The 21,839-nt window shown below is 34.0% G+C and overlaps 3 protein-coding genes across 3 annotated transcripts; 2 read left to right on the top strand and 1 right to left on the bottom strand.

Moving 5' to 3' along the window:
- Nucleotides 1-3,895: 3,895 nt before the first annotated feature.
- On the top strand, nucleotides 3,896-8,915 carry LOC122314262 (ABC transporter G family member 1-like). Its single transcript, XM_043129746.1, has 8 exons — nucleotides 3,896-4,303; nucleotides 5,383-5,462; nucleotides 6,639-7,109; nucleotides 7,202-7,288; nucleotides 7,372-7,503; nucleotides 7,597-7,791; nucleotides 7,906-7,992; nucleotides 8,141-8,915. Exons 1-8 carry the CDS (start codon nucleotides 3,973-3,975, stop codon nucleotides 8,735-8,737), a joined length of 1,980 nt encoding a protein of 659 aa, XP_042985680.1. The 5' UTR covers nucleotides 3,896-3,972; the 3' UTR covers nucleotides 8,738-8,915.
- Nucleotides 8,916-9,614: 699 nt separating this feature from the next.
- Nucleotides 9,615-12,646, top strand: LOC122314266 (polyadenylate-binding protein 2-like). The gene is made up of 6 exons (XM_043129749.1): nucleotides 9,615-9,780; nucleotides 9,879-9,981; nucleotides 10,272-10,342; nucleotides 11,663-11,854; nucleotides 11,979-12,100; nucleotides 12,236-12,646. Exons 1-6 carry the CDS (start codon nucleotides 9,721-9,723, stop codon nucleotides 12,282-12,284), a joined length of 597 nt encoding a protein of 198 aa, XP_042985683.1. The 5' UTR covers nucleotides 9,615-9,720; the 3' UTR covers nucleotides 12,285-12,646.
- A 495-nt stretch (nucleotides 12,647-13,141) lies between these two features.
- Nucleotides 13,142-14,571, bottom strand: LOC122314265 (protein EXORDIUM-like 2). The gene has a single exon (XM_043129748.1). It carries the CDS (start codon nucleotides 14,269-14,271, stop codon nucleotides 13,360-13,362), a length of 912 nt encoding a protein of 303 aa, XP_042985682.1. The 5' UTR covers nucleotides 14,272-14,571; the 3' UTR covers nucleotides 13,142-13,359.
- Between the last annotated feature and the right edge of the window lie 7,268 nt (nucleotides 14,572-21,839).

Raw genomic sequence — 21,839 nt, 5'->3', positions numbered from 1 at the left:
ACTACGTCGTTTTTATGCTAATAGTTAAAATGCAAAAGGAAACATCTCTCTCTTATGCGTCGAAACCCTAGCCTCCTGGCACTTTTCCTTTGCCGATGGAAGCTCTGTTGCCTTTTGTTGTCGTCTTCATCAATCTGTATCACTCTATCGTCAACGTCAAGAATTGAAGTTTCTCTCTCTCTCTCTCTCTCTCTCTCTCTCTCTCTCTCTCTCTCTCTCTCTCTCTCTCTCTCTCTCTCTCTCTCTCTCTCTCTCTCTCTCTCTCTCTCTCTCTCTCTCTCTCTGAGTTGAGTTTTATAATTCATGAATTCTTGTATATCTCTTAACTTGTGTTTGAAGAGTGTTGGATTGGTAGATGTTGCAAGTCCTTTTGATTCTAGCTTGGTTTCTTCTCTGCATTTTATTTTGATTTGAGGTTTTTGGGTCAATAGAAGCTTCCCTTTTTTAAGGTTTATCGACTAATGGTGTATTTTGCTTAAAACCTTGTAAACTGTGATTTATTAAACTTGTATAGTATCTAGCTATATTCACGACCGGCCGGGGAATGAAATTTTCATGTCTCTCTTTCTCATGATTGATGACTCAGTAGCATATTTTTAGTTTTAACCCCAAAAGCTTTTTGGACAAGGAAATAGTTCGGTTTGGCCAACTAAATTCTCATTTTAAATATAAAATTTTTATCTCATTATTACAATTTTTCTAAATTTCTATATAAAATATAATAAACAATTTAATTTTTTTAATTTTTTTAAATCTTAAAATAATAATAATATTAAAATATAATATTTTAATCTTTAATCTAAAACTTAAAATTCTCGTATCAAAATTCTTAAATAATCAAACCGAACTAATCCACCATTAAAAATTAGATTCCCATTAAAAATGATCTTCAATGATTTGTATCATCAATGTGTGAACGTCTCTAGGCTCATTGACACCTGAGTGTTTTACATCATTTAGTCAAAAAGTTAATTAGTATAGTCAAAAAGTAATTTTAGTTTTCCAATTTGATATATATTTAGTTTTCTACTTTTTTTACTTTAAAAAAATGTAATAAAATATAGACTTTTAGACCTAAAAAAAAAAAAATCTTTTCAACACTATTTTTATCTTAAAAAAATACAAATAAGATATCAACTTTTGTAAACAAATAAAAAATAAATCGAGTACAACGGGAATCCAAATTTTCTAGTTTGAAAAATATAAAATTATTCGAGTTCTGACCTAGATTTGAAATCTGAGTATCTGGTCCAGAACCAAGATGAACATGACTAAGTACATGTTTGAAATTGCAGTGAAAAATATAGTTTATAACTTTAGAATTTATAACTTATAACTTATGTAATAAGTTCTATTATTAAAAAGTTATTTACTGTTTGGTAACCATATGTTTAAAGCACTTTCAAATATGTTATGTTTGTTTCGAAACAAATTAAAAAAGTATTTTTTAAGGTAGAAATTACGATTATTTAAATTTGTAAAGATTATGATCGTATCTTTGAAAGTTATAATTATCTTAAAGTTGGATGGATATTTTCGTCCATTGATAGTTTTTTTAAAATTCGAATTACGTTCTGGATTATCCGAAAAAACACGTTTGAGATAAAAAGTACTTTTTAATATATAACACCTAAACGACTTAAGTTTTTCATTAAAGAATTTTTAAAAATATGTAAGTACTTTTTAAGACTCCTAATGTAATCCCAAATAGGTCCTAAATTCTTGTATTGGTACTTTTGTTTTATAATGTGTGTGTTGGATTGTAAATATAGTATTATCATATTTCTTTTGTAAATGATCAAGACAATTAATTGAGGATGAGTATCCTTAAGAAATTAAGTTAATGTTATTCTCGTTCTAGATGATTGATCATCATGAGTAGACGGGCTAGTTCTGCAGGATAAAAGAGTGAATACAACTTTGGTAGATAGGATCTCCCATCGATGAGCAGGTCCAGGATTTTGGCCGACTTAATTGGAAACGAATAAACATTTTGTAAGCTTGCGATGCTGATTAGTCCTACTGGCTACCAATTTGTCCAATGTTAAAGAAAAAACGCTCCAAGACAAGCACGTGGCACAGCTTTGTACACACAATTGAAGAAAAATCAAAAACCTTGGCGTTACCGACACGTCGTTTTTTACAGAGAGGTGCAATTAACTCGTGGTAAAATATTGCTTGGATTAATTATCGCGGCCACGTTCATTACACGGGTTTTGTTTTTCTTTTGGCTTGTTCTCACGATGGCAAATCACATGCGCAGCCCCTAAATTGTTGGATTCTGGATATCAAAATCTCCCAGCATGATGATGCATGGGTCCTGAAAATTTGTACGGAGTGGTGTAGAATGTCGGACTGCTCATATGATCTGTGCATGTGTGGAGGATGTTTGCCATCGTCCCATCGACCTTTGAGCAACGAATAATCTTCTAGACGCAGGGCCCTAAATTTCTCGAATTTCTTATCAGCTAGTCTATCATGCTCCTCACCTGATCACCAAGGTTATGTTTTTTTTTTTTTTTTTTTAAAGTAACCTCAACAAGGTTTTGTTCGTATGCTAATTTAAGAGATATGCATACTTTACACTTGTGGATCCTTTAATATTAACCTAATCTATTTGTAAAATTGGCTTACAAAACATATCAGAGCATTTACGGTCTGTGTTCCATAACATTATTTTTCTTATAATTTGAGGCTCATTTTACGGTTTTAGTTAAAAGTTCTCCTATATCTGAATTTCTATTTTAGGAAAGAAATATTTAAGGGATGAATAGTAGTTTTTCAAATATAGGAAATCACTATTCATCTCCTAAATCATCTTTTATCAATATTTTATTCTAATAAATAAAATAAATTCTTCTTTCAATCCTCTATACTTTCTTTCATACTCATATTTATTATAGTTTTAAATATAATTTTAAGATTAATTTAAATGCTTACAAAATATAAAAAAATTTAATTTTAAAAATATTATCATTCCCTCAAAAAAATTAATTTAATTTTTTTTAAATATTTATTAGAGTAATAGTGCAAAATGTAAGAAAAAATATTAAGTAGTTAAGTTTGTAAGTGGAAGTAAAAGAAAAAAATAATAGAGGAATAATAGAAGAATATTATTTTTATAGAATAGGGAAAAAACAGGAAATAAGATGTATGATATTTTTTAAATATAAATAAAATTTAAGAAAAAAATTTAAAGAAGGTAGTTTTTAGTTAAATTATAGAGAATTTTATAAAAAATAGGATGAAAATGCTATCTGATGTAAAAGCCTACCGCATCAGTATAATAATAAAATATTTTTTAGTATTTCACTTTTCATCTACTAGTCATGTTTCTTCCGTGCACGAATAAAATTAGGAAAAGAATATTAGAAAAGAATAAAATTAATTTTTATAAATTCAGCTTATAAAAAAAACCAAATAAATAAATAAATATGAGAAATGATTTACCCACAAATTATAGATTTCATAAAAATAAACATAATTGATATGATTTGATATAATACGTTAAATTATAAAATTATTTTTAAAATAAATTTATATAATGTTTTATATGAAGTGACTTTGAATTGATTTTTGTTATTATAATAATTCTTAATAAATAATATGAGTTTTTTAAGAAGAGTTATACTATTCATAAGCTCTATATACCACATACTACATAATTTTTTATTTTTTTAAAATAATTGAATTCTTCTATTAATTGTCTATATATCATATTCGATAAAAGAAAAAATTAAAAAATAAAATAAAAAGAGCGATATATGATGCAGCAGGCTTATAAATAAATTTCTTCTTACTCTTATTGGTCCACCTCTGATTAATTTCAGCCGCCCAGGCTTCCGGTCCCTATTCAAGCAAGCGCATAAGCCCATGAAGTCTATATATATGTAAAATTAAGCCTTTTCACTCAGCGAGCAGCAGCACATGTACTTCTGCATGCCTAAACGCTAGAACTAGCTCTACTCTCTTATGGCTTCTCTTCCTCCTCACTCAGCTCTCCAAACTCTCACAGACCATGGAATCAATACCACATTAGAAATGGAAACCATCAAGAAAATCACAGTGCCAAACAAAAGAGAAGGAGCAGGTTCTAACATGAAGGAGTTTGGGACAGTCACAGAGCAGGATGATGACGGAGTTTTCTTGACATGGAAGGATCTAAGCGTGACAGTTTCCAAGGGAAAAAGAGGCGCAAAATCAATCCTTAAGGATCTAACAGGTTATGCTCGACCTGGGGAGCTTCTAGCCATTATGGGTCCTTCTGGTTGCGGCAAATCTACACTTCTTGATGCTTTAGCTGGTAATTAATCAATTAATTATACATGCCCAAGTACGGATATTATATTAACATGATATGTTCGTGGAGGAATTGCATGTTGTCTTGATTTATGACAACAAAAATTGAGATTCATAAGATTATGGCCTCTTTGGATTCGGAAAGCGTTTTGTCTCGTCTCATCTCATCTTATTATTATAATTTTTTTTAAATTTTACATAAAATATAATAAACAATTTAAATTTTTTAAATCTCAATTCAATTTATGATCAAATATTATACAAATAATAAAAATATTAATATGATCTTGGGAGAGGGTATTTCGGCCTCTATATATCAATTTAATTTGTATTTTGGGAGTGGCGGAGTTAGGAATTTATTTTAGGGGGGTCAAACAAAACTAAAACAATATGCATAAGATATTTTTTGTCCTACTTTTATACAATTTTTTTTACAATATATAATAATTTGATAGGAAGATTTACAATAAAAATAAAATATGTTTAATACAACTTATATATTAAAAAAATATTTGAATATATCAATAACAATATATCAATGAAATAATATAAAGATATTCATATAAATATATTAAACAAAAAAATACAGAGTGTCTAAAATTGTAACTTGCATTCTTTCAAACAAATAAAATCAAGTATAAAATTTAAATCAAAATTTTTAGCTATTTATCTTTCAATATAGACAATGAAAAAAGTTTATAAATACTACTGGTCATAGTTAGATTTTTTTTAATTTTTTTATAATAAAAATATATATTTTATTTTATATGAGATGTGTTTTATTTATTTTACTTTTATATCATATTAAATGTTATGAAATGGCTAAAATAATTTTTAGAGGAAGACTAATACATGATAAATTAATATTATTTTATTAAATAAAAAATTAACCCATATATATTTCGAAACTTTTGTGCCCCCCCCCCCCAGCGGCCGCCATTTGGGTTCTTATAATTATTTTATCTTTTATTTTAATTGCTTATTATGTATAAATTTTGGTTTTTTTAATTATCAACAGGTGCGGCCTAATTAGTTTTTACCTTCAGAACTAGAACTTTGGATTAATTGATCATATTATCGCAGGGAGGTTGGACTCTAACACAAGGCAAACGGGAGAGATTCTGATTAATGGTCGTAAGCAGGTCCTGGCTTATGGAACATCGGTATGTAATTATAAATAAAGTAGATCGTATATATAAGAAAAGAGTAGTGTTATATATACTTATATTTTTATATAAAAAATTAAATTTTAAATTTTATAATTTTCAGTATATTAATAGTTGGTATGTAGAGAAATAAATTTTTTATAAATTTTAAGTATAGTTAGCATTTTTTTAAAGAGAAAAACCCACCCTAGTTTCGATATATGGATCAAAAGTTTTGATAATTTATTACTTAAATGTTTTTTAAAAATAGAAGTCATTTCTCGTCAGTCAGTGTTCAAAAATAGAATTTTATTATTAATATCTTATTACTGATTAAATATTAATATTAGTGAGATGTGAATGATCATATATTTTCTGTACCAACTTAATTATAAATATAAATTTGAAAATAATGCTATATAAGTATTGGAAAAATATAGTTGTAAGTACAATTGTGCACTAATATGATGTGATTGGTTAAAAATTAGATTTTATTGAAAATAGTGTTAATTTAAATTTTAAATATAAATAAATCAGTATTAATACACAGATTAATACGCGACTGTGCTTGTATATAACAAAACTCGTAAGTATTACAAGTTTTGACAAAACGAGTCCATACCCAATCAATCAAAAATTAAAATAAAACAAATTGAAAATTAATAATTTTAAAAAATAATATTTAAAGCCGTTGAATATTTTTTCTAAAATTTGAAACTTAAATTTTTTTAAAAAAATTAATATTCACAGTCATTAATTATAGTGATTTTTACTTTTTACACGTTCAAAAACTGTATATAACATTCCCCGTCATTCACGGAGACGACAAAAGTCATTGAACAGGAAACCAAGATTGGGGCTACGAAGGGAAGGGACTAGGCCGATTAATGCAACAGTAGATCGTGACATCATTGTGCTTATAATGCTGTATTAGTTTGAACTTGACCCATCAATTAAGCTTAAATCCAAAAAACCTGCAACCAACACAAGACACCAGTGACTCAAAAACACTGTTGTTTGTCCTAAAAGCCGTGGAAATTGAATGTATTAATCTATCTTTGAATTTGTGATTTTGAAAAATAAAACTAGATCAAATGGTTGAAGGGAACAAAAGTGAAATAAGAATGTATTGCATTTGATAAGCCATTCCAATTCTAACAGATTTCCCAAATATATAAATTCTATGTAACTTAGGCATATGTAACACAAGATGATGCTTTAATGACGACTTTGACGGTGAGAGAAGCAGTGTGCTACTCAGCTCAGCTCCAGTTACCAGACTCAATGTCAAAATCAGAGAAGAAGGAGAGAGCAGACATGACAATAAGAGAAATGGGATTGCAAGATGCCATGAACACCAGAATTGGGGGGTGGGGAGTCAAAGGCATTAGTGGTGGGCAAAAGAGGAGAGTGAGCATCTGCATAGAGATTCTAACACGCCCCAAGCTTCTCTTCCTGGACGAGCCAACCAGCGGGCTTGACAGTGCAGCATCATTTTATGTCATGAGCAGAATTGCACGCCTCGGTCAAAGAGATGGGATTGAAAGGACCATTGTTGCATCCATTCATCAGCCTAGCAGTGAGGTCTTTCAACTCTTTCACAATCTCTGTCTCCTATCTTCAGGTAGAGCCGTGTATTTTGGTCCTGCTTCTGCAGCAAATCAGGTAAGTTAAATGTTCCATGTTTCTGCAGCATGCTAGAGTTTTGAAGTATGTATCTAATTAACCGCTCTTCCTTCTGATTAATTCATTTGCAGTTTTTTGCTTTAAGTGGTTTCCCATGCCCTACCCTCCAAAATCCATCTGATCACTTCCTAAAAACCATAAACAAAGATTTCGAAAAGGTGGGTTCAATGTCCCTTCTCGGAGTGCTAAGACAAGGGAAAAAAACAATGCCCTCAAAGCTCATGAATTTGCGTAATTACAGGACATCGAAGAAGGTTTAGCTGGATCAGCAATATCCACGGAGGAAGCAATTGAAATACTTGTAGAATCGTACATATCATCAGACAGGTTCCAACAAGTACCAAAGCAGGTAGCAGAGATATGTAAACTGCAGGTGAGCATGCATGTAAATATATTTAGCAGTTACTCACACAACAGGCTAATATTCAAGCTGATGACTGACGTTTTTCGACTCTCTGTTTTTAAGGACCACAGAGAATCGGATACGAAGAGAAGCCATGCTAGTTTCCTTACTCAGTGTCATGTTCTAACAAGAAGATCTTTTGTGAACATGTATCGTGATCTAGGCTATTACTGGTTGCGCCTAGCAATTTATATCGCGCTGGCTATAGGCCTCGGTACAGTGTTTTTCAACATTGGCCATGGTTATGATTCAATTCAGGTGAGACATCATGAGGATAAGAAGAAATAAATTTGAAAGAAGCAAACGTTGATTCCATCTTTTCAAATTAACATGACTCGTGTGTATTGAACATGGTGCATTGGATTGTTTCAGGCAAGAGTTTCGCTGATCATCTTTATAGCCTCTTTCCTAACGTTCATGGCCATTGGTGGATTCCCATCTTTTGTGGAGGACATGAAGGTACGTGTAAACTTCGACCCTTTTCTTTATGTTAATCACAAGTCATGTACAAGAGAATTTAGTTTTATGCTAGCTTTCCTTTCAAATCAAATTCTTTCGTATCGTGTTAACATTTACCAGAATTACTATTTCTTCCGCCATAATCCAGATATTTGAACGAGAAAGATTAAATGGGCATTACGACACCGGTGCATTTGTAATTAGCAACACACTCTCTGCTGTGCCATACCTTCTACTGGTTTCAGTCATTCCGGGAGCTATAGCTTATTACCTGCCTGGACTGCGGAACGGACCAGAATACTTTCTCTACTTCGTTTCGTCGCTATTTGCTTGTATGATGGTCGTCGAGAGCCAGATGATGATTGTGGCAAGCATTGTGCCCAATTATCTGATGGGCATAATTGCGGGTGCAGGAATTCAAGGGCTGATGCTTTTAGTTGGCGGATTCTTCAGATTGCCAAATGATCTTCCAAAACCCTTTTGGAAATACCCATTATATGAGGTGGCTTTCCACAAGTATGCATACCAAGGAATGTTCAAGAACGAGTTTGAAGGAACAATATTTCACAGTAACAAAGATGGAGGGCCGCACATCATCACTGGGGAGGAGATTTTGAGAGATACATGGCAAGCTGACATGAGTTACTCTAAGTGGGGTGATATTACTGTATTGCTGGGTATGATTGCTTTCTATCGACTCTTGTTTCTGCTCATCGTCAAGCTTACTGAAAAGGTCAGACCCTGAGTATTTAAGGTGATCTTCATGTCATATGAAGAGAAGCTGCTGGAGATCACTATCTGGATCAAAGGTGTTTGCTATATGTTCTGTAAAGTGCAAAATCTACTGTTGGCAATAGTGTTGCTTCATGAATCTGTGGTTGAAATTTAATATGGTTATAAAATAAAGTGGATATTTGATATTATCAAAGTATGCATAATTAATTCTGAGACTACTGCAAAGAATCAAAATGGAAATCTGGCTCTTCTTTTTGTCTTTCTTGCAATCCTCCACCACCCAACTTTAAAAAATTTTAAGCGGCTAAACTGTTCTTTACACTGGGTTTGGTAACTACTGTTTATTATTTTATTATTATTTTTTTATCTATTTTTTATTATTTTATATTATTATTTAATACTTTTTCATTACTTTTTTAATATTATTTATAGAATATTTAAAATCACTTTACTACTCAAACACAACCGTCTTCATTTCATCCATGCAACAAACCGAATTGGGTATGTAATCCAAGATCCAAATCCTTCTTTGTTGAAGGCACAAACGTTTTTTAGTGAAAAATTGTGTTATATATATTTATATATATATATATACCGAAAAATGATAGGAAGATAAAGATAGGAATATACAATGTTACTCTATTTATATTTTAGAAAACTCTATATATCATATTCTCATTTTACCTCTAATGACGAGGTAATGTTATCATCAATTTAAAAATAATAAAAATATTACATCTTATATAAAAGGATAAATGTAGAATATAAATAAATTACTCTTTCAAAAAATAAAAAATAAAAAACCTTTACGTTTTTTTATTAACGTGGGCGTGTCCGTGGGAATTGGAACGAATAGGGATTACAAGGACCACATTGAAGCCCAACGAGTAGTGGGCCTAGTAGCGCTCTTTACTGCCGGTTGTGCTTGAGGCGCACACGCAGCCAGAGCGAGAGAGAGGGAGAGAGAGAGAGAGAGAGAGAGGAGAGAGAGAGATGGAGCATGTGGAGGTGGACATGGCGGGCGCAGAGGGCACCCCCGATAACAACGAAACAGTAATACTCTTTCTTTTCTAAAAACCTTTCATTTGATTGGATTCTTCATAAAGACAGTGACAAACAACGAAACCCTAACTGTTAACTGTGTATTGCAGGAACTGGAAGACATGCAAAAGCGCTTGAAAGAGATGGAGGACGAATCGGCTGCTCTGCGCGAGATGCAGGCCAAGGTCGAGTCGCAGATGGCTTCCACACAAGGTTTCTTTGTCTTTTGTGTTTTTTGTAGAATTCCTCAAATTCCCGTTTATTTTTCTCTCATTTTTTTTTTTCAAATTTCATTTCTTAATCAAACTTCTAGGCTTCGGGTGTTTACCTTTTTACTTTCCTGATTACTCTTTGGCATTACAATCTGTTTTTGTGAGAAGATTGATTTGGGCCCTAATGCACTGCCATTTGGAAGATTGAGCTTTGTTTTAACAACATTGACACTTATTTCTCTCTCTCTCTCTCTCTCTCTCTCTCTCTCTCTCTCTCTCTCATGCAATCAGATCCTGGTAGTGCAGCTGCAACACAGGCAAATAGAGAGGAAGCAGATTCTCGATCAGTGTTTGTTGGCAATGTGAGGCCTCTTTTTCTTATTTAATTATTGTCTGGCTGTGTAGAATTTGATATCATTAATATAGTCTGATAAATTTCTGAAAGGGGAACTTATAATTAGCATTGGGAAATTGTGGTGAAAGAGGAAAATAAAAGACCATATTGACATTTCGGTGCAACCAAAGTTGAATCTTTTGAAATCTGAGACAGGAAGTAATTTTAATGTTCCAGCTTAAATGCCCTTGAGAGTGAGGGCCTATTTGGTTGTTTTAGATAAAATAGTTATTGAAAGTTTGCAAATGAGGTCTAGCTTGAATGGATCTCCTCACCCTTTCATAATTGGATGGAGGTGAGGTATTCGGTACAAGAACACTGTAACCTACTTTATTATTAACAGAACTTAAAAAAAAAAAAAAAATCTGAAAAGTTGATACTCGTGTTTCCTGACAAAATCTGGATCTTTCCATGGATTCTCGATAGTAGAGAGAGACGGAAGCAATAAAAACAGAGAAAACAGAATGAAGGAATCTTAAACTTTTTGTATTGAATGAACTGAACTTGTTTTTGATGATTTACATCGATGTTTATAAGAAGAAAAAACTGATTACAACTCAATACAACCAATGAAATAGAGCCACACCAGCAAACTAGATTAACCACTCTCAGATTTCCAATCGTTTTGTTCCCCGGGTGGATTCCTCTCCCGTTCCCCTTCCCTCTCCATGCCTCTTACTCTAGGAACATAAAACTGTTCTTTTTAATGGGAAGCAAACAGGTGCACACACACACAAAAGCCATTTCTTCCTTTGTTATGCTAGTTTCTATCTTTTTCTATTCTTTATCACACTGAAGGTTTATCTAAAAACTCTTTTTTGGCTGACACTGGATCCTTATACCTGCCCAACATCTATGTTTCAGCCTTTATCATTTTCTTAGAAATTGGGGCAAGAAAGTTTCTTAAGGTGAATCTAGCTAGTGGTGAAGGCATTGACGATGGGGTGGGTTTGAGGCCTAAATATAATCATTGGCATCTTTTATTTTTCTTTTAGAAAAAATAACTCTGTTATTTCAAGAGTTGTTGAAGAACATGCATACCAGAAACTGATTAGGAATCTAGAGTGCTACAAGAATTGTACATTGCCTGGATCTTATTTCTACATCTAATGTAATGGAAAGTTGAATAGCCAGTTGTACTAAAATCAGACGTAACAGGTTGATTTCACTTCCATCCTCTAGTTCGGCCGTAATGGGTAGATCTGCTAGGCTTATTTTTATTATTTTTTCTCTTTGCTTGGTTGTTCTTTGCCCAAAATAACGCTTTCATGTGCATATTGGTCTGCAGGTGGATTATTCGTGTACTCCTGAAGAAGTACATCAGCATTTCCAGCCATGTGGGACGGTGAACAGAGTCACTATTCGCACTGACAAGTTTGGCCAGCCTAAGGGTTATGCTTACGTAGAATTCCTTGAAACTGAGGCTGTTCAAGAGGCTCTTCTGTTGAATGACTCAGAACTACATGGACGTCACTTAAAGGTGAAAGCAATAGTTCCAGTTTGATTTCCCCTTTTATCTTTTGGTTTTATATTAACACGATTAATTAACTCGATCCTTTTTATTTCATTTTTCAAGCGTATGAACTTTTTGAACTCGTTTGCAGGTGACTGCTAAACGGACCAATGTGCCTGGGATGAAGCAGTATCGTCCTCGTCGACCGAACCCCTATATGCGAGCTAGTAGTCCCATTGCTGCTCCCTACTTATACTCCCCTTATGGTTATGGGTATGCTTCTTGAACATTGCCTCCTCGTCTTGGTCACGCATTAACTTGTGATTCCCCTGAAAAATCTTGCTTTACCTTGATTTCATTGTTAGCAACTGCACCTAGTGAACCTTTGGTGGCATATTTCATCTGCAGGAAGGTTCCGAGATTCAGAATGCCAATGCGTTACAGTCCATACTTTTGAGGTGCTCAAATTTTGCATGAATCAGATATGATGCTAGTCGATCGAATGGACAGGTTCAACGTCTTATTCCTTTTGTCATCTGATGGATAATGTGTTGGAAAGATTCCAGAGACATAGTTGTGCTGCATAAGTTATTGCTGTTTAATTGGTTTGAGATTTGAGCATTTTGTTCAGCTGATTTATATAACGATTTAATTTCAATGCTTGCACTGGCCATGCTGCCTATTTTATATGGTACTGCTGAGACTTTCCATGAAGCTTCGCTTCCGTTGTAAGTTTTGGTTGTAGTTAACTTGTTTGGCTTGGTTAGCTGATTTTTCATGAAATTCTGAGAGTGACAAGGTCCACATATTTGTGTCAAATTTGAGGAGAAACAACAATCTTTGGAGTTCAAATTGATTGTTCCTTTTTATCTGTCTGCTTAATTATCATATTTATTGGAGGATGCGAAGATAAATTATATAGAAGTAACTTTGCAGAGGTAGAAAAACTTTAGAAGTGTCAAAATTCACATAGAATTTTCAATGGGGGGCCGGTTTCAAAACTCAGAGGGCCTCTTGGGCTTTTCTTCTTGGGTTTCGTTGAAGAAATCGACAATCGACTTCCTTCTTATCTCATTTTCCATTTTGAAATCATTTGCCATGATTGAGCTTTTTTACGCTTTGGGCCCCACCAACCCACCCATAGCATTATTAATGCAAATACGCCATAACCGTATGTATGTTTCTGGCCCATATCGCTCATCATTTGCCCGACCCCACCAGCATTGTCTCCCAGGCCCCCAGCAGCATCAGGCATCATCACTGACCATCAATTATTTTTTTATTTAAAATTTTAAAAATAAAAACATTTCCCACTTTCATACACTGCGAACTATTTTATATATAAACAAAAAAGGTGAATTTACACGTCACACAAGACGACAACTTAAAATGTGTACAAAAATATCAGAAACCCTATCCGCTTCATAACACGGACAACCTAAACAACACCACCACCCAACATCGGTATTCTACATACGAACAAATATTTCTGACACATGTGACGCCACGTCATCGTTTATCCCATCTCGCTCTCACACGAGTGTTCTACAGGCTGATGTTTCTGGGTCCCACATCGCCGGCAGTAGGTATTTCCTCCCGTTAACCCCATTGGCGTTGTAGCTCGCTCCGCTGCTCTTGTCCGTCAGTACTTCACCCGGATAACCCGGGTAAGCTCCGGATCCGAACATCCCCGTGCATGCCGATACAGCCTCCAATGGTGCCGTGGCCGGGCCCTGGAAGTAGCCGTTGTTGAAGGGGTTCGTGACGGTGCCGGCCAAAAGTGTGGCCAGGTTAATGATCATCCCGTCCACTCCGACGTCTCCGCTGGGAGAGACCAACGGTGGGGTCTGTGGGCCGTAAATGGGCTGGTGATAAGGCCACGCGCACTGGCCCGGGCACTGAGTCTCCGAGTTACCGACCCAGACATATGCCGTTCTAGTTTTCCCACTAGCCCGCCGAGTAGACCCATGGGTACCGCACCTACTCATGCAAAACCCATCTACCGCAACGTCCTTCGCCGTCAAAACCACGCTAATGGCGTTCAACTGGTTTATCTTGTTGGCCAGAGCCACCAAGTGGAAACTTTTGAGCGACTTTCCGAGAGTATAAGCCGGGTGGAGGATTTGCTTCCCCAGGACGATGGTGGAGGCACCACCCTTGTACTTCTCCGTCGTTTTCCACCACGAGGACGCGGAAGGAAGCGGAGCCCGAGGCGAGTTGAGGGACTGGATGAAGTCAACGATAATGGAGCGTTGGACGGGAGTGAAATCACCGTACCAGACGAGATTAACTGTAATATTTCCCTTTAAAAGAGCACCGTTGTGGTATTTGAAAAGAAGCGGCTGTTGCTCGACTTGATCGGTGAGCTTCCGGGAAGTAGACAGAGCGGGGTCTATGGAACAGAAGAGAGAGATAATAATGGCAAAATAGAAAACAATCGCCATGGTGATTCAAAGCTGGTTGGAGTGGTAAGCTATTCAGTAAAGTCTTGGGTTTTAGCTAGAAGCTGGTAGGAGTGGAAGAGAGGAGTGTGGTATTTATATTGAAGCGGGAGGATGTGAAAGCGTAAGGGAAACAGCTCAAAGAGGTGTGCGCATCAAGCAAGCAAGCAAATTGCAAGGTAAAAAGTAGGGAGGGTGGGAAGGCTTTGACAGGCTGGCAAAGGTTCTGTAGTGGGCGGGTCTACAGTCTACACAGAGAAAGAGAGATAGATGTATGATTTTTTATGATCGATGAAGGTGATGATGCATTTTGCAGAGCCCCACTACCCAGTTTAAGTATAGCGTGGTATCGTTTCAGCTGCTGAGTGTGTGGACGGACGTCAATCATATTTGTGGTGATTTGACCTATAACTTAAATAGATTTTTTACAGATCCCCATGACATTACCACTGATCGGTAATCACGCCTCCCCTCCAACACACTCTCTTCATATCCTTACCGTTCGATTGGAATCCCAATGACCAAGCTCGGATTAGAATACGGTATGCAAGGCGGGTATATTATTATATTATATAAATTATAATTATGAATACCGTAAAACTCATTGTCTTGTCTCTAAAGTCTAGAATAATTATATTGGAACAAGAACTATAAATTATAATCGTTGAAATCCATACATGAGGTGAGATGACCACAGACCACCACCCAAGTAGAGGACAGGTGCATAATTGGGGAGGTTTACGTGGGCCCCAGCACGGACTTTTATGGACATTGACATGGGCTTAATTAAGCTCAGAACTTCGATTTATGTGCTACAGTACTTTGATTTTTATTATTTTTATTTCAATATTTATTATACACACTATACAGTCACGCAGATAAGATTCAAGAAGCTTTGATTTTTTCTTTTTCTTTTTTAAAAAATACTGATTACTAGGGGCCTCAAGTAATGAAGCTGGGTTCAAGGAACTGAGACCTGTGAGTTTAGGTGGGGGCCCACTCACAGGCTTTTGGGAGGCTTACGTCAATTTAAATTTTATTATACGATGGGCATGATGGTAAACAACATAAGGACAAAGTGGCAACAACCCAGGTTGGTGGTAGTGGCCAGGCTTCTTCTTTTTCTTTTTCTTTTTTACATATATTTGAGAATTATCCAGACGCAAATTTTTTATATATTTATTTTATAGAACTTAGAAAAAATTGTGGATATTTTTATAAAAACAGAACATTATTTTGTAAAATATAATTTATTTATTATAATTTATAAAGCTGTAAATTAATTATGATAAATCTGTATGGTTCAATTACTCTATTTACTTGTGAAGCGGTGAACACAAAACGGTGAATGCGGCCAGAAATTAAAAAACAAATGTATAACGTGGCTGGCGGAAGAGACAGCGTCGGCACACAGGGACAGGGGCGCGACAAATGGGTGTGTCTGGTCAAGGCTCAAAACTGCGATTGCTGGGCCCAATCTCCGCATAGTTCCAAAAACTCGGCCGAAGGTTTCAACTTCGTGCATTCCACATTGGCAACGTGTGCGGGGAAATGCCACCCACTTTGGACACGTGCGTACAGGATTCATGACCTTCCAAAATTCAAACGCAACATTTTAGTTTTGGAAATATTAATTTATTTTTTTAAGAAAAAATAGCAGAATTTAAAAAAAAAAAAAAAGATGTAGACATATTGAGGGTGGAGTGAATGGTCCCAACTCATTGGACCCCATAAGATAAAAGAGAGAAATTGACAAAAACAATTTGACGGGACCAAAACAAAACCAATGCAATGGAAAAGGGGGAGCGGTGCAAAGCGATCATAAAAAAAAAAAATTAAAAAGGCAGAATCATGGAGTCGATGAGGGGTTTAATCAACGAGACTAATTAATTTAGATCGTGACCTTAAAAAGACGACAAAGTAAGCCTCATTAAAAAGGACATTGGCCTCTCTCTCTCTCTATCTTCAATGTTTTGTTTTTATGCTTCTTTTAGTTTTTTTTCAAAAAGGTTATAATTTCGTCTAATAATAACTAGTTTCGGTAGGGGAGAGTTCTGACAATACTCCTGTAATGCCATAGTGAAAAGTTTAAGCTACATTACTTACGATTTAATAGAACTAACAATGATGTAATTGAAAAACTTCATTTAAATTTTATAAATAGTAAGGATTTCTTCCTCTTAAACACGGTAGAATTTTATATTTCATTTTTATCTTTATCATATAAGTTATCACAATTTCTTTTATTTATATTTTTAACGTCCTTATCGAACCTGTTTCGTTGTAGGTGATATGTCTCAAATATCAAATTTTTGGTTTGGATAAATTTTAATACTATTTGTAATACTCTAATAGAAGGTTAGTATATATTCTGAAATAACTAATTAATAATATAATTGAAATCTTATAAAATATAAAAGCTTTTTATTTTCAATCACATATTATCTAATTTTATCTTTATTATATAAGGTATTATAATTTTATTATTATTTATTATTTTATTATTATATTTTATATTTTTTTATTTTATACTATTATTTGTTATTATTTAATATTTTATTATTATTTTTATTACTTTCTCACTATTATTTATATAATATTCGAAATCATCTCGCTGTACAAACGTTACCTAAGAGAACATACTGATGTCCGGCTACGTTCTGGGTGCTCCCAAGGGCCAAAGGTCTCATTTTCAGAGGAAAAAGGCACGTTCGGCTCGTGTTATAAATGCAAGCACTGGACCCTTCTCTCACAGAAAAAGCTAAACTATCATCACCAACTCCAACGCATGCAGCATCATCGCCTTTCTCGTTCAACGCTTGCTCAACAAGTTGCCCCTCGATTTACCCCGATCACAGCTGTTCCATAAAAGCCATGCACAGGCAGCCAGCCATACATCAAACACTTTCAAACTGCTTTTATTAGGAAAGTGACGCCAACCAGTTGTCAATTTCACAACATTAAATACCATACAATGTGTTTTTATCTTTGTAAATTATGAAATGTGTTTCGATCATAAATGAAGGAAAATAAATAAATAGTATTATATATTAGGCCTGTGCATAAAAGGGCCTAGCCCGATTAACCCGTAAGGCCCGACATGGCCCTACCCGCCTAAAACCGGGTTCAGCGGGTCAAGCCTATTAACGGTTTTATTATCCCTAACCTCGGTCGAAACCGATTACCCGCATAAGAGAATGCCGCCCAACAACCAGTAGATGAATCTCAGATGTTGCAGTGATGAATCGACCATTTCTAGCCAGAGCTTGACCATTTCTGGCCATGGCGACAGTAGCGGCGAGCTCAGCAACCACCACTAAGAGGAGGAAGCTCCACGCCGAGGAATTGAAGTGTTATTCGTCGTCCTCTTCATCGTCCTTTTTGAAGCTGAGATGGAGACGCCTCGCGATCAGCACGGAAGCGACGGATAAGTGCCTGTGCTTCAGCCCTAGCTCAGATCATGACGCGGCATCATGTTGCTAGAGTAATGGGTCGAGCTTGCTCCCGGATGAAGAGGGATTTCTTCGGCATGGCACTGTGTTGATGGAATTGGAGTGATTTGCGAAAGGAACAATGAAATGGTGGAATTAAAACACAAGTTTGTCCCTCTATTTCGATTTTCATTTCTCTGTTCTTCCTCTTTTGGCTATGGCTACGGCATGAGATGCAGAAATGGTGCTTTAGCCCTGTACGACAGAACAAGCGAGGAGAGGGCGAACGGGTTTAGAACGGGTTCGACCCGACTTGAATTTCACGGATCGGATCGGATCAATCTCGTATTGGTTTTCCATGCGGGTCGGGTCGGGTCGGCCCAAACCATGGACCGGGTAGCTCGGTGTGCAGCCCTATTATATATTACACTATTATCTCATTTATATTTAATTATATATAATATAATATATTTATTATTTTTTAATAATAAAATATATATAATAAATAATCATTCAACGATAATAAATATGTCATATCTTATATAATAAGATACAAATAAAATAATAATATAATGTATAAAATCTTTCAAAAAATTATTGTTCCATGAACAAATAAATTAAGCTCTATTTAGTAAATGAATTTTATTATATTCATAAAACAGTTTATTATTATTTACAAAACATTCTCAAATTGATTATATAAAATTAAAAATCTCATTTTACCTCAATTCATCATTATAAAATTTATATATAAAATATAATACATAATTTAATTATTTAAATTTTAATATAAAATTAATATTAAAAAATTATATTATAATAATATTTTATTTATAAATATTTAAAATATCACATTTCCTCTCATCTATATAATTGGATGATGCCTAAAATCACCTTAATATACAAACGTGATCTTGAAAGAAATGCAACTCCTTATCTTTAATAGTATTCTCTTATTTTTGTTATCATCTTCAGAATTTATTTCTTTTAATGCCAATTTCGGTCACGACACGCAAAGCTCAGAGTGAAAGAAAGAGATCAGGACTTTTTCAGACCAGATGGAACTGCCACTTACTTGCTTTGGGAAGATGTGCATCCTTAATTGCTTGAAAGTACTGTGTTTTTTTTTTTTTTTTGGTCCACCTCCAGAGACGAGAGAAGGTTTAGGTTCAATTATTCAACTTGAAATGTTTCAGCACTTAAAGAAATCCCATAATTCAACTAAAAATAACTCTGCAGTTGCAGGAGATTTATGGGGACGGTAAATGCCTCAATTATAACGTGAGAACGTAACTGCATGGACCTTCAAAACCTTAAATTGATGTGTCATGACTCATAAATGCCCATAACTCGACTCCACAGAGGTGCATTGTACACGAAACCCATACCCTACTTTTCTTATACCCTCTTTGCCAGACACAGAAAAATTAAAAGGAAAATTAGGTTTGGTAGGTATATAGCGTGTACATGTCCAACAAGTTACACCCTAGATAATTGACTACACACGGGTATTTAAATAAAATAAAATAAAAAATCTATTGGCAGAAAATATAGAGAAAAAAAATATATGTTTTGCAGCACATTTCATATATCAAAATTAGGGTTAATTTAGGTATTAGAATATTTTATTATTATTTATTATTTTCTATTAATTTTTTATCTATTAGGTATGTAATCTTGGAGCGGGAAAAATGCATATTTGAAACATTATAATACTATAATTGGGAAATGAATAATTATCTACGGATGCAAACTCAACCCAATATTTAAGTTCGGTTTGGTAAGTATTAAAAATTTTAAGTTTTAAGGTGAAATGTTAAAATATTATATTTTAATATTATTATTATTTTAAATTTTAAAAAAATTAAATTATTTATTATATTTTATATAAAAATTTAAAAAATTATAATAATAAAATAAAAATTTTAAATTTGAGATAAAAATTTTATATTACCAAACCGAACGTATTAAAAGAGATCTAAATCTAAATTGAATTTAACTGAGCTGAGCTGTGCGTAATCAAAAAACCCAAACGAGTCGTAAAAGAATTTATTGCTCCTGTGATGTAAACATGGTCAAATATAGAACATTTATTGGTATATTAAAACCAGAAAATAAGAGACAAGTCCACTTCAATTCAATATCAGAAAACTACAGCAACGTCAGTGGGAAAATTCTATTTCAACATCAAAGTTTTGTGGCCATAAAAAAACAAAGGAAAAAAAACATGCATGTCACTTACTCATTATGTTGTATTAATATACATCATGATGTGATTAGACCAGTTATTAAGAGGGTGTAGTTAGAACCATCGATGCATGCATGCATGATGCATGCGCCAATGAAAATGAAGTCCACCCAACTTGGCATTATTATTGTTATTATTTTGTATGTGACATGAAAGTTGTTTCTGGATTAGTCAAGAAGATGAAGACGAAGCTGCCGACTCCAAGCTAGCATTGATACAAAGGTGGTTCCATCAAAGTGATTGATAGAGATATAAAATTAAAGCAGATGGATTGCAATCCATACAACGTCGGTAGCCTGCACTAGCCGCCTGATAATTAGTGAAAGATAAGCAGATGGATTGGAATCCATACATTATCAACAAGCTATTACCATAAACCAGCTTTAATGGGAAAATGACACAAAAAGAAGAAAAACAAAACCTACAAAAAGATTCTTCTTGCAAAGATAAGACTGTCAAATTATATTAAGGGATTGTATTTATATTATATTAAAATATATATAATATATTATATAAATAAATTTAAAATTGATTTATTATATTTATCGTGTTAAAATATCTAATCTTAACATAATTCATTAATATAATGAGTTGTATTAATTCATTTTAATTCGTTTATATAAATAAATTAAATAGATCTAAATTAAATTTAATATAATTTTATATAAATGTTAAAATTAAAATATCTATAAAAATTATAAAAATAACTATAAATCTAAAATTACAATTCAAATAATAAAAATATCCAAATTAAAATTCTAAAAATATTACTCTTAGATAAAGGTATAATTTTAATTTTAATTTTCGGGTTATAACATGTCAAAACGGGTTAATCCTTTAAACAATCATATCTTAATAAGGTAATATGTTTTTATCCGAACCTGTTAAGCCTAAATCTAAATCTGCTATTATCGTATCGTGTTCATATTAAATTAACAGATTGTATCACATATTACTTCTCCTAATTCTTACTTGATATCGTCAAAGGTCTAATATAAAACAAAATTTGTTTATTGTTATGAAACTATCGAAAAATAAAGAGAGAGATAGATTTATTATAAAACTTTCTAAAAGGAAAGAGAGAGAGATAGAACTCAGAGAAGTTATGAAACTTAATTTCTTAAATAATTCAACGATATATATAGGCGTACAAAGGGAACTATGCTAGCTTACTATGCAGTACTATGCTGGCACTGTGCATATGTCGGCCATTTACTATGCTAGTTACTATGCTGGTACTATGCACTGTGCTATGTCGGCCATTCACTATGCGAGTTACTATGCAGTACTATGCTGGCACTATGCACTATGTTATGTCGGCCATTTACTATACCAGTTACTATGCTGGCACTATGCTAACACTATGCACTCGACGACTAGATAAATGTGGTCATACAATTCAAGATAGTTTATAACACTTCCCCTTTGGATGACCATATTTAAAGAATATGCCTCGTTAAAACCTTGCCAAGGAAAAACCCTGTAGGAAAAAACCAATGGCGAAGGAAAAAGAGTACAGTATTCATGTGTATCGCCGAGTAATTTAGGATTGCCTTATTAAAACCTTGTAAAGGAAAACCCAGTGGGATAAAACCTTAGCGAAAGAAAAAGAGTACAATCAGCATAAGTCTTCAAGACATTACTTCCCCTGAAAAGTGCATGATAACAGCTCTTCAAACCTCCGCATTCCAATGTTCTGCATAATCTTCTTAAATGTTGCAGTTGGTAGTGCATGATAACAGGTCTTCAAACCTCCGCATTCCAATGTTTTGCATAATCTTCTTAAATGTTGCAGTTGGTAGTGCTTTAGTGAATAAATCTGCCAGATTTTTACTTGACCGTACCTTCTTGATATCAATTTCAAATTTCTTATCATGAATTGCAATGATCTT

The sequence above is a fragment of the Carya illinoinensis genome, chromosome 6 (genome assembly GCF_018687715.1).
Source record: "Carya illinoinensis cultivar Pawnee chromosome 6, C.illinoinensisPawnee_v1, whole genome shotgun sequence".
In the NCBI taxonomy this organism is placed as follows: domain Eukaryota; kingdom Viridiplantae; phylum Streptophyta; class Magnoliopsida; order Fagales; family Juglandaceae; genus Carya; species Carya illinoinensis.
This window is presented reverse-complemented; position numbering and strand designations above follow the sequence as displayed.